The following is a 14,021-nucleotide window of genomic DNA, read 5'->3' as shown; positions in this document are numbered from 1 at the left end:
GAAAAGGATTCATCAAATTCTGAGGGACTTTTTGGGCCATAAAATACAGGCCCTGTGCTGCAGCGAGTGTGGGGTTTTTATATTACATGTTATCATATTGGTGTCACAACTTGATCTCCAATCATATACCTTATCAATATAGAAAAGCATTTAATAAATACTTTTTCTGACTTTTCTCACTCATGCCTTCCCCTTCTCCTTTTTTTGGGATAGATATTGAACTCTTGGCAGCTTGCAGAGAAGAGTTCCACCGAAGGCTAAAGGTGTATCATGCTTGGAAATCCAAGAATAAGAAACGCAATGCAGAAACAGAACAGCGTGCTCCCAAATCAGTCACAGACTATGGTAAGGAGAGATAATTTTGTGTTTATAGTAGTTTTGGTGATAATATTCTAACGAGAACATTTCTGGAATGGATTCTGGGTTTGCTAGGTTGAAGAAACTTGGAATTTTTAGAAGTGTTTTATGTTGATTTAAGGTAAATATTTTGGAAAGATTGAAACTGGCAAATTCTTCACAGAAATTAAAACACTTTCAGTAGACCCAGCTACTTATGCTGAACAGCTCTCTCTTAAAACCTTATCGCACATCCAGCTGCATCTGTAAAAAGAGTTCTTGATCTACTGATGCAGGTGCTGGCATTTTTGTTAAATGTTCATTGCTGTGCTACTTTAACATTTCATAATAAATAGCCATGTAGACATAGATGTGGATACTTTTAAAAGGTGCTACTAATTCTGTCATTTACATCACTGCTTACATACATCATGTTACATCCTCCTTTATAAAATCTTGAGTGTTGATACTGTAATTCTGGCTCATGGGGTGACAAATTTTGTGTAGACCCTGTTTTCTATTTAGACCCCTCATTCTACTGATTTCACAGGCTGGTGTTTATTGACAAAGCAACACACTAATCAGAGTAAGTTTCTTTTGCATTCATCAAGAAAGTGTGGGAGTTTCAGACTGACAGACCTGGAAATTCTGTACCTGGTTTCTGGAGTGGTATTTACAGAGTGGACTGTTACTCTTTTCCCAACATCCCACCGCAAAAGTCTGGTGATCATCTATATAAAAGGAATCTAAGAAATTTATAGGATCACAGTAAATACATGGAACAATTTAGTCAGATCATTTCTTTTGTCTTTTTGTTCCATTATATTTGATATTTGTGTTCCTGTCTCACAGTTCATGGGAGAGACAAAGGAAAGGGAAGATAGGGAGAAAGTGCTCTCCCCAAAGTCACATGAGCCTGAGATTAAGGCATTGTCCTGGCACATGGAGAATAAACATCCCAGGGAATCCAGGTGCCCTAGGTAATCTCAGTCCATGTACAAAGGCACCTCCTTCCCCTTGATTCATTTACTTGAGTTATTCATTACTTGAGCATTACTTGAGTTTGAGGTTCTCAGGGAATTTTAGTATGGATATGTGGCAGGCAAAATCTGGACCCCTGGAGAAGATATTATCAAAGAATGGGTCCTTGTGTCTGAAATGTGGTTTTAGCTGCTTAAGAAAGCTTGTGACTGAAATGGCAGGAAAAGGCATTTGAAGCACTTCTGCCAAGTGGTAAATTGCTTTGAACGTTCTCTCTGGAGCTAAACAGGTAAAATATTCATACACAGTATTGCTGATGGGAAGTATCAAAGAGCAGATGATCTTTGGATTTTTGCACACAAAGCTGAGAATATTCATATTCTTATCACTTTTATTGAGATATTTGCTGCATTCTTTTCAGTGTTTTTCATTGTGTTTTTTTAGCTACATTGAAATACGGCATAATAAGAGAATAAGAGAACCTTGCAGTTCAGGAGAAATTGATAGTGACCTTTAGAGACTCTTAATGTTAATGCCAGTATAATTCTTTGCATTGGAAATAATTATACCACATGGGCATTTCACGTATATATGTATTGTAGTCATCTGAGAAGGTAGTAAGAAGAAATTCTGATTTTTTAGGTGTTTAAGCTAAAAGTCTTTCCGGTGTCAGTGGATGTGGGCTTCAAGTGATGTAGTTTTTTCTTAACATCTCTTCATTGATTTAATGTAGTTTTACAGTATCCTTTAATGTAATTTTATAAGTATCCTTTATTTAAATTCATACATTCAGTATAGAAGCTAAGCACTGGTTTGTGAATTATTACTGGTATTGACAGAGCTCTGGAAGTTTTTTTTTCTAGCAGAAACAAAAAAGTAAAGTACTACATTAATTAACTAGCAGATTTGCCAGAGGAATTTGGGCTTAGCATATATACCACTGAAGCTTTGTAACAGGAATTGCAAATTATTAAGGTGATTAATTTTGAGGTTAAATCCCGATGAAAATAGAAGTAGAAAAAGAGTAGAAGCACTTAGAATCTGCATTTATGTTGTAGCTAGAATTCCTATTGGTCTGTTATCAGCATTGGTGAAAAATGTTGATGTTTTAATGAAGCCATAACTTATAAGGGATCAGCACTTTCATGTTTTGTTCAACATGTAATATTTGTTCACAGATTTTGCACCATTTTTGAGCAACTCAAGTAAGTGAGGAGACAGTTGTTTAAGCTAACTTTGAAGAGTAGGAACACTTGAGAGCTCTATACTAACATTGATTAATCCAGTGTTTTGCTACACATGTACATAGAAGTTAATTGTAAAAAAAAAATTAAAATTATAATTTGACAATGTTATTCATCTGATGGTAATTATACATTATTCTAGTAATTTAAAAATGTACTTATCTTCATGAAAACCTACCCATTTGAGGAGTCATGGGAAGGGAGAGTGAAATAACCTTCTTACATAAATTATTGGCAGGTATAATCTCCTATTTTTTTTCCACAACCCCCAACACCCCAAAAAACATTCTTGTTCTAGCATTTTTTTTCTTGTCTGCACATGGCTTTTTGTTGTAGCAAAACTCTGGAATCAACATAATGTAACAACTATTTTCCTAGCACACAAACTAACATTCAGGTGATGGTTTCTTTTGAATAGAGAGCCACAGTTCTATAGCACCAATAGAGGCTCCATTGGCTGCTTAGCATTCCTGTTCTCTAGATTTGCCCTTTTCTCTAGATTTAGTTATGCCTGGGGTAGAAATGAGCCTTAGCAATTACCATTGCAGTGCAAAAAGTATCCAACAATACTTAAGTACTGATCTGCTGGGATAAATGTTCAGACAATGCATAAAATTAAATTAGTTTGTTATATTCTCTGTCTTCCTGTAAGGTGTGTGTTTTATCAGAGTTGATGTATAAAAATAGCATTCAGGTGTTAAAATCTGGATGCTTTTTCTTCTATGTTTGTTGTTAATGCACACATTAAAAAAGGAGATTTGATATGTATGACATATAGGGGTTTGTTAAGGTTCTGCTCTTCAGGTTTAGAAAAATTATTTTTGCTTGAATCAGAAGAAATTTCAAGGTGTAGTTGCTAGTCTGTATTAGTTCTGTTCATGACTGTAAAAATAAGTTATTAAAAGTAATTGTCATTTTTCATATTAATAAATGTTAGCTCAGAAATTCTCTTTGTTGCTCAACAGACAAGGAAAAAAATTGAATTCACTTTTAATTATTCCTTTTATGCTGAAACATATAAAAAGTTAATTCTGATTTTCTTCTGTAGAGATGGTAAAGGTTCTTAAGCAGGGTATCTGTAACAGTGGTGTAAACCACTAAAACAAGATCACTAACAAACTTCTGCAGGGGCAGTTATTAAAGGAAAGGATGTTGCTTTTAAGAGCATTTACTATTTAAAACTGATTATGATAGTGTTTATGTAAGATTAAGAAGGTTGATCATTTGATGAATTAACATAGAGAATATCTGCTTTTATTTGAAAGTGAGTTTTTCTCTAGAGTCTGAAATATGGGGAACTCAAAAAGTCCAAAAATGCATGTGGAAAATATTTACCAAAAATATATATGAAACTTGAAAAAATTTCATGTAACTTTCTCCTTTAGAAGTTTAGTCAGCTGATCTTAATGGTCTGAAATAAAAAATTCCTTGAAAAAAGAAAGCAGCCAGAAATTACCTCTAATGCCAGATTTTGACTTATAGAAATTTAGTCAGAAAATTGTTTGGTGGCAGCTCTGTAATAAGCAGTATTTATTGTAAACATTTCTATTAACAAATCAGTAATTTCTAACAGTATTATACATCCTTTTGTGTCGACTGTCAAACATCAAGTGATGCTTTTGTATGTTTGCAATTGAAAATGCTTCTATGCGCTGTAATCTTTTTTTACAAAGAAATGGACTGAACTAAAGCAATTACTGATAAATGTTTCTGGTTGGTAAGAAATTTTACATGGCAAGTTTTACCTTAAATATTGATTAAAGGCAGAATATGTTATTTTATTTACTTAGTTTTGTTTAAACTTGCCATTGGGCAACATGTACAGCAGTTAACATGAGCCATTTCTGACCAATGTTTTAGCTGTTGCAATTAACAAAATGCACATTATATGAGATGGGAATACTTTCTAGGTTTGCTGAGACTTCAGATGACCTTGAGAGAGAATCTCTTGGATTTTGGGTGGGGAGGGGGGGGGGGTGTTTTCTTGTTTGTTTTGTTTGTTTGTTTGTTTTTTAATGTGCTGATTAATAAAGGAAGTAATATGGCTTTCTTGTTTTCTAATTGTTTTGTTCACTTATTTTTGGGGGGATGTTTTGTATGATAGCACAACAGAACCCCACAGCCCAGCTACCAGGCAGACAACAAGAGATTGAAATAAACAGGCAGCAGCGCTACTTCCGCATTCCCTTCATCCGCCCCGCGGACCAGTACAAAGACCCCCAGAACAAGAAGAAGGGCTGGTGGTACGCACACTTCGATGGGCCCTGGATTGCTCGGCAAATGGAGCTTCACCCTGACAAGGCACCCATCCTGCTTGTAGCAGGTTGGTATTGAAACTTTGAGAAGGTTCAGAGTTGATAACAAACTTCAGAAAAAGAGAGTGAGGTTCCAAGTTCCCCAAGTTGTATCCCCTTTTTTTTTTTTTCTTTTCTTTCTTTCATCAGCAGTTCTTATCTGGGCAGAATTTGAGGATTTGGGACTGCTGCTGATAGTGGCCAAATGTTTCAAAATATCACTGGGGCATGTAACTGGTCCTATGTTTTACTTCTACACATCCTTCAATTTGGGAAGCCATAGACAGTGGGAAATCAAATGGAAAGAGTTGTATTATTACAAACCCTCAGATTATTCATTGAACTGGAGACAGATAAAACATCACAATTTATCTGGGAATGGTCTACTCATTATTATACTGTTTTTTAGTTATCTATAAAGAATTACAAGCAGTTTGTATCAAAACAATTTGTGCATATGTTACATTGTCTGTCCATAGCATGAGGCTAATAGCAAGCTGATGCTTTTACCCTATTTATGCTACTTAGTATGGGAAAATAGCTTTTTAATCTTAAAAATTTAAAATAAATGTTGCAATGGATAGGTAGAGATTTATCTGGTAGTGAAATGTATCCTCCTTTTCTGGAGGGTAAGAAGCAGGAGAGAAAAGACTGGAGAAATGCTGCTTATGCTTCTGTGTTTTGAGATTTGTATTAAACTCAATAGTTTAATATTTTCACTACAGGATTATGCTAGTAAAGCATGTTTCACTTTTTCCTTGACGAAAGGCCGTAGCCAATTTGTTTCACTACAGGATTATGCTTTACTAGCAACAAAAGTTTGTTTTCTGCAAATTATTTTAAGTAGAATTCCATATATATATATATATATATACACCAACGGTTGCTGTTCAGTGCCAAAGCCCATAGCTAAAGGTAGCACTGCTGTCGTGAATACCTGTTAAAAATAAGATTACGATTTAGTTTGTGAGCTACACATATAATTTCATTGGATTGCCTATGTTGGACTCAGTGTTTGTTTTGTGTGGTAGGCTGACAAATTAGCTACTTGATCCAAAGTCTGGAATTCTTAGTTGCTTTGCTACATTTAACCATAAGTAAAGCAGTTCACTATGAAGTGGCCTGAAACTGAAGGTATATGTAATCCAAATGTGGTTGTCATCCTGTAATGGGTTTCAGAAGAATATATCAAGATGATGATCTTTCAGCTTCTTCCCTTTATTCCTTTTTGCTTGCTGTTTAAGCACAGCTTTGTCAATTGCAGCATCTGATACTAGTTTATTCTCATACTGCTTTAGTGTTCTCTGTATAACAAAAAACTAGGAAACTGAAAAATGCCTGTATCTGAGGACTTCCTCATAAGCTCTGAAGTCTACCAGCAAACCAGGTCTACAGAGAGGAAATGTAACTAACAAGGATCTAATTTTTATTGATGGAATCTTTCAATGATGTAAAATATGTTTTCTTTTTCCCTTTACCATTTCAGGTAAGGATGACATGGATATGTGTGAGCTTAACCTTGAAGAGACTGGCTTAACCCGAAAGCGAGGTGCTGAAATTTTACCGAGACAGTTTGAAGAGATTTGGGAACGCTGTGGAGGCATCCAGTATCTGCAAAACGCAATTGCAAGCAGACAGGCTCGCCCCACCTACGCTACGGCGATGCTGCAGAACCTGTTGAAATAACCGGGCAGTCGGCACAGGAGCGTTCGAGGTGAAAACCTTGCCCGCGATACAAAGGGAAGAGTTCCTCTGTGCTACAGAGGGCCGAAATGTTCTGTAATCAGAGTAGAGATCTTTAATATAAAGTGAACAGATTTTATTAATCATGTGGTTTGTCAATTTGTACTTCATGATGTTTAATTTGTGTAGTGAACTTTACTAGGTATGAGGACCCTGAAGAAACTTCAGGCAGTGTAGTTTGCTGCATTTTGTTTTTATGTTGCATTTTCTTTAACAGTTTCTGTTATAACTCTTAATACTTTTAGGCAATCTGTCTGTACTTGGGTACATATTGCAAAGAACTGCACTGCAACCAGCTTTTTATAAGATTCCTTCTTTAAAACACTGAGTAGCTGGCTTCAAGTGGTGGCCTAGTAAAGAGAATATGCTATTTCTAATAACTGGAATTGTGAGGCCTTAGCTTTGACTTCTGTTATGGAGAAGTTGGAGTATACTTTTATATAATCTGAGACATTTTATGTCCTGATTTGCAAACTGGTTAGTGTCTGTATTTAATGATTTTTGTTTTTCCAGAACCTGATGGGAAATCCTCTTAAACTTGAGACCTATAAACCCCTGTTTAATTCATTCTCTGTCTTGGTTTAAGAGAAATGGTTTTCTGTACATTCCAAGAAAAGCATTCGTATACGTCAAAATAGTATAATATTGGAGGCCCTGAAAGAATGTACTGCTCTTTAGGGCTTGTACCACTTCTCTTGTAGATTTATTTTTCTCTCTTTTAAGTACAAATCTGCTTTAGACTTTATTTTTCTGACCACATTTCTCTTAGCAATTCTTGGACAGTTTATTTAGCCAGGTAGTGTGATTTCAACATATTACACAAAATTGTCCAAGCTTTGTATCTGTAGGTATATAAGATTAAGGATAGCACTAAGGGAAATATTCAGCTTTTTGCTGGCAGTATAACTTAACTGAGTATTGAGGCCTGAACCTCAGAAATCCTCTTTATTTTAACTGTAACAAGATATACAAGGTCTGTAACTTTTGTTAGACTGTGTAAAAAGTTGGTCCAACAACATAATGCATCTTAATAATATGTGCTGATGAAATAGATACAATTTTTAGTGTACTGAAATATCATAGTGACTTGGATGCTGAGCTGTATATTAATCTCTATCAAGTTTCATAGCTTGTAACAGTTCCCTTATTAAGCTGTTTGTTTGGGGAGTTTTTGTGGGTGGGAATTCATTAATTTCATGCAGTTTTAAGAAGCATCTTTTTCACTTAAGTGAATGTTGCTTTACCTTGCTAGCCATTATTTCAACAAATTAAACATGACCATTTATTATCTCTCTAATAGAAATCCAAAATATAAGTAGCTTGATGTCCAATTAAATAGCTTGATTTAAAAATTAATTTTTGCCCTTTTTAATTGACAGTTTGCTTACAGTATGAAATAATTTCCACACTCCTTACTGAGCATGAAACCTCCTGGAAACTTTTGTTTTTAAAATGCATAAATATACTGAATTTTCAAGAGGGTTAATTCTGTACCACAGAGAAAGCTCCTTGCTGACTTTAGGCTGTGGTTGCGTGCCACAGTCTGCTTGTTGTTATAACCACACTCCTCATGGGAATAATGTGGAGATATTCAAGTGGTATTTAACTCTCTACACACCCACTGCATCAGGAAATCTCAACTTCTGCTGGAAACCCACTCTACTTCCTGGTCATGTGATTGTAAATGAGAAAATTGTTTTCATTTTACCCAAATTCTTCACTGAAACAGTCATTTTTGGCTGGAAGATTAAAGGAGAAGGGCATCAGACTACTGCCTGGAAAGTTGTGTGCAAACCTGTACAGTGTTGTGTGAGTTTAAAGGTGCAGCTTATGAAATTTAGATTACTGGTTTAATGTGTTACTGCATTGGAACCAAAATGTGACAGCTTCCAGTCCCCAAACACTTAGCACTGCAAGAAGCTGTGCTTGCTCATGCGATCGAAGGAAGAAAAATCACTGACCTGACCTGTGTTTGTTTCTGTCTGGGTTTAGCTGCTTGACTTAACACATTCCATCTCATTGTATGTATCTTTAAAAATCCATGGATCTTAAGAGACGGAATATTGTAAGCAAAGAACCTCAAGTGCTTATATGTGTGTAGGTATATACACATATATGTGCTTAAATATTTTAGTATGTATGTATGTAAGCATACCTGCAGCCAACTTTAAGTAAAATTAACTTAATAACTGTATGTTTCCACTCTTTTCCTTTAGTTAGGTCAAGATTTCCTTGACTGGCATTGGAAAGAAAATTTGTTCATCAGAATGGGGTGTATGGAAATTTTTCTTTACTTAAATGACTAACAAATATGAGCTATCAGGAAAATAAAATGGACTTTGAAATAGTGGAAGAGGGTCTGGTGGCTGGACATCTTAAGTGAGATTTTCCCTCCTCCCAGCATTGCTCCAGAAGTATGCCTGAGGGAAGCAGAACATGCATTCCAGAAATCAGGGTATTCTAGTTTGCACAGTAGCAGGCTGCTTTTTTTTCCCCTTTTTTTTTCACTCCACACCAAAAGCAGCTTCTGCTCTTAGTTTTACTTATCCTTTTGTGAAACATAATTAATTTTCAATTAGTTTCAGATTATTTTATTTTTTTTACATGTCTGGCAATATTTACTGCCTACCAATAGTTTCCATGGTCCCTTGTACAGTGTCAGATAATTATAGTTAGTTGATTTGGAGAGGAAATATAAAAGGAGGGGAAAGGGTTGATATTTAGGACTGTAGTATGACCTGATGCCTATCTGATCTATAATTATAGAGAAAATTATAGAGGTTTTTAAAGCAGATTGGCTTGGTTGTCTGTGTGTTTAATTTAAAAAAAAAAAATTCTTCCTGCCTGTCAGTGAAGCTGTCCATTATAGTTGAGATCTGCCTAAAATGTTCCACAAAACAAAGAATAGGAAGAGAATCACCACACTAAGCTACCTTCCTGACTAGGTGACCCAGGAATATGCATTTTCTTGAGAATGCTGCTCTGAAGATCCTAAGGTCATTCAATACTTGTCTTTTATCCACTGATAATATTGTGTTTTTCTTTACCTAGTTGAATCCTCTGGGTTTTTCTTCAAATACCTTTATTTTAAGTATTTAAATGACCTCTTAATACTGTACTGAAAATTAAAAATAAAAAATAAACACATTCCATGTTGAAATCTTACTTGTATCTTCTTACTGTTTTGGCTTTGAAGAGTTGAAGCATAAGGGTTAATTAAGTTAAGAGAAAGGTAAAAATATTCCTTTGCTGGTTATGTCTGCTGTTTTTCCATGAGATAGTTTTGGTGCTTAAACCTACTTTTTAAAGCTTTATTCTAGTAAAGATTTTGTCTTTAGTTTCTAAGGTAAGTGTTCCTCCAAAATAACATTCTGATATTAGAAAATTCTGATTTTGTTTTCTTAAATATCAAGCTTCATTTCTCAGTATTTATTGAAACAAGTATCTTTTTACTTTCAATACTTTTTTTAAACATTTATTGCTATCATTTCCAATGTGTCTATCATTTGCTATGCTATGTACTCTGCATTCTTTTAATTTTAGGTTGTGTCAGTCAGTGACTGATGACATCAACTCTGCTGCTTGGAATGTGTGCTCTCTGGGGGAAGCTTTATGTTTGGGATGGACATGTGGTATTGCTTTTGTGGGGGTTTTGTTTGTTTGTGTTCCCCTTAGAGTCTTCAGGAACTTTCTCATCTTAAGGGCCAAATCACAGTGGCAGTTTTTAAATTTAAAAATATTCAAGTAATTCATACTTTATCTAGGAAATGTAGTTTCGTTTCAGTTTCCTTATGCCTTTTATCACCAACTGTAACTTTATATCAGTTTTTATGTAACATGATGAGCTGAAGTGCAATATTAGGTACCACTTCAATTCCCTGTGAAATTTTCAAGTAAATAATTTTATTATGTTTTATTGAAATACAAAAGGTTTACGTCCAGCAAACATTTGGTAATTAATTGTTGAGAGTGATAAATACAATCATGAATAATCATTATTAAAATACACATTTTAAAATTACTTATTTTTTAATCTGACTAATGATAACTAGTATAAGTTGAAATACACTAAACACATACAAAAATACATTTGTAATGGAAAAAAATGGAATGCTATCAGCATTCTTAATGCATTCTTAGCTTACATGAGCAATGGTGAAAAGCTAGCATTTGTAGGCAAGGATGACTTCCAGTTCCTTGCAAAAAGTACTTTTAAAGTAATTTTATTTTGAAATGTTACTGTGTAAAAACACATCTTAGGTTTCTCCTTTATTTTTCTTTCCTACTTAAATAAAGTAAGTAAAACCACTATTTCAGCTGTAGAAACTCAACCTTGTGTTCTTGGTGCACTGCCTTCATCCGTATGCAGTCACCAGTTCTGGTGGTTTTGCAGGCAAGCCCGTGCAGTTGTTTGGAATTCATAAACAGTTCTTTTGAGAGGACTTGAGAAAGGAAACCAAAGTTCAGTCTTTGCTGTGGTAACTGCAAAGCACGAAGTAAAAATTGTCACCAAAGTCAGCTGCTGTCCTGAATACATGGAAGTTTCACATCTGGATGAGGGGTTGTCATCCAGGATAGTCATGAACTTTGAAGAAGCTCAGTTTGAGCTGTAAGTATGACTTCTGGTGTGCACCAAGCAGCAAACCAATGCCTGAATACAGCACTGGTGCAGAATATAAATAGAGATATAAACTCAAGAAAAAGATACTCAAGGTAAAATAATGCTCCTACTTGAATCAGGATTGTTGATTCATAAATTAATAAGCCTACAAAATACTTAATGGCCACCCATTGTCTGCTTGGATTTCTCCTACAAAAACTAACAGTAACCTCTCAAAATTGTTTGTGTGGATACTGACTCTAAAGTGTAGGTTCTCATGTGCAATTCTAATCTACTCATTACCAGGTGGGTGCTTGTGAATACAAATCTCATGTTCTGAAAAGATGACGTTCCACATATTGTACCTCAGCAAAAAGGTTAAAGTCTTAGGATAACCTGTCACCAGAATTCTGTCACCAGAATTAAACAGCTAAGTGAATATGTAAGTATGTAAAAATGATGTATTTATTAACAGAAAAATAGGAATCTGATGTTCATAGAAACCCTTGAAAAATTAAATGCAACTTCTGATTTGCCATGTGAGCATTCAGGGAGGGAATGAAGAAGTTCCCAAAATTTTTTAATGTGGCCTTTAGTCAATGACAGCTCTAATTTCCATTCACCATTTGCATCAGTGTGTGTAAGGAAGGTTAGTAGAGGGGTATAGAAATGCACTGAAGTTCCATTGACATTTTTACCAGAATGGTTGTAACATACAATACTGAAAAATGTCACATCTCAGCAAAATCTGTTTCTAGCACTCAGCTCTAAAATAAAACAGTTAAAATGTGTAAGCACCAGAAGCTTAATGCATGCATCTTAATAGTGGGGACTTCCTACCAGGCATTTTAGAAGTGCTCAAAAGCTGCTCAACTTGGTCATTTGTTTTCCTTCAGTAAAACTATTTTTTTTAAATGTGCACTGATTTTAGAGCCAAAATACTGTATCCTTAGGAATCCTTTATTTTTTTTTTTCATACTTATCCTGAAGTCGTCTTGGATAATGCAGACCTTCTTTCTTGAAAACCTATAAGAGAAAGTCCCATATGACATTTGAAAAGTATTTGAAAGTGTACTATTTATCTAATGGTCACACAAGGTCACACAAAAATCTGGTAAGATAATTGTAGTTCATCATAAGAATCGAGCTTTGAGAAGAGAAGGCTTCAGGGAGACCTTCTAGTGGCCTTTCAGTACCTAAAGGGGGCCCAAGAAGGAGGGAGAGAGACTTTTTCCGAGGGCAGGGAGTGATAGGACTAGAGGGAATGGCTTTAAAGTGGAAGAGATTTGGATTAGATGTAAGGAAGGAATTCTTAACTGTGAGGGTGGTGAGGCACTGGAAGAGATTGCCCAAAGAAGTAGTGGATGCACTATCCCTGGAGATGTTAAAGGTTGTTAGTTCATTAAATACTATGTGGGTAAAACTCCACCCAATCAAAATCCCCTCTGATAAGGAAGTTTTGCAATAATTTTCCATGCAGTGATTCTTTAACTAAACTGGAGACATTTTTCATAATTGGGAAGGATTTCAAGGTTATTTTAGCTTCTACTGAAACTTTATGCCTATTTTCATATATGCCTTTATAAATACAGAGCTGTACTTACTCTAGATAATGTCCTAAAAAGCTGTCACTGCCGTCATTACATATCGCACACCAGAACTTAAATACTGAATTCTCAATTTGGCCTACAAGTTCTAGATAGCCACATCCTGAAAATACAGTTCAAGTGCCATATTCTATTTAAAAAATCTTAGCCCTGAAGGAATTTTCTAGATTATGAAATCAAAATGCTCCTCTTAATTTCAGCTAATGAAAGGTGTTCTACTTTCATTTTCTTCTGCCATTGACTTTTTTCAAATCATTAAAAACATGTTGAATCTAAGGGTGATGTTAACATTCACTGTGAACTTAAGTAAAAGTGAAAAATAGACTCTCAGTTTTTTAAAATCCATTTCAATTTTGTGGTTGCTGGATTTCTTACTAAATTAATTTACTTAACTAGATCTTGAGAAGAACTTTGTCAATGTACTTTTGGCAATTCAAATATGGTCTAGATGACACAAACTGTGTTTTCTTTCACAGATGTGCCATTTTATTACTTAATAAAATATTTAATTCTTTTCTATGTAGAAATTTTAAGTAGTTTAGCTATTATGAAAGTTTATTGGTCTACAATTGCCCACAGGCACATTTCTTTTAAGGTGGGTGTAAAATACTAATTGCAAACATCTGTGCTCATGCTTTTATGACCAGTGAAGTGAGTTCATTCTTGAGCTTTTCCAAACTGCTACTCCCTGCTGCTTTGTCCATCTCCACCTTTGTCCATCTCTATCTTTGCATTCCAGTCCCCCCATTTTCAGCTCAGTCTATAACTGTACGTGAAGAGATCAGACCTGGGAATGATGAATATCAGTGACAATAAATCTTTTCTTTATGGTATCTTTACTTGTTCCTCTATTTACATAACAACAAATATTAGGAGCCCAAGATTCATGTGGTTGATATCCTGTCTTCCAAAATGTCCAGCTAGTCCCAAGGGCACTCCTGTACTGATATTCCCCACAATAACATAGGGTGCTAACAGCTATAGCAAAACCTTTTTATTCCTAATTGGGCTGTAATTCAGAAAAATGAAAATGACAAAGTAAAAGCTTTTTTTTTACCTATCAAGAGGATATACTCAGATACATCAGAAACAGTCTGCCAGTTTTAGAGGAAGTTTTGACTCGGCTTTTCCCCTTTCTGTCTTTTTTTCCCCCCACAAAGATTCAAGGTGCAAAACTTGAAATAATACTTGAGATATGAGCAATATTCTGCTCAAA

At 35.1% G+C, this 14,021-nt stretch overlaps 1 protein-coding gene across 4 annotated transcripts in view; it reads left to right on the top strand.

Annotated features, from left to right (window-relative positions):
* Positions 1-9,763, top strand: part of MYO6 (myosin VI) — a 103,628-nt gene extending 93,865 nt beyond the window's left edge. For 2 of the 4 annotated variants that reach the window (XM_071444480.1, XM_071444498.1), the window contains 4 exons: positions 214-345; positions 2,496-2,522; positions 4,666-4,884; positions 6,342-9,763. In XM_071444480.1, the coding sequence (XP_071300581.1) occupies positions 214-345; positions 2,496-2,522; positions 4,666-4,884; positions 6,342-6,541 (578 nt within the window). In that variant the 3' untranslated portion in view covers positions 6,542-9,763. The remainder of the gene's footprint in view (positions 1-213; positions 346-2,495; positions 2,523-4,665; positions 4,885-6,341) is intronic. The other 2 variants (XM_071444490.1, XM_071444507.1) reach the window with 1 other exon arrangement.
* Positions 9,764-14,021: the final 4,258 nt, after the last annotated feature.

Source organism: Agelaius tricolor, unplaced genomic scaffold (genome assembly GCF_023055355.1).
Source record: "Agelaius tricolor isolate 1412-34295 unplaced genomic scaffold, bAgeTri1.0.p SCAF_1, whole genome shotgun sequence".
NCBI classification, from domain to species: domain Eukaryota; kingdom Metazoa; phylum Chordata; class Aves; order Passeriformes; family Icteridae; genus Agelaius; species Agelaius tricolor.
The sequence above is the reverse complement of the archived record's forward strand: the minus strand, read 5'-3'. Positions and strand labels throughout refer to the sequence as shown.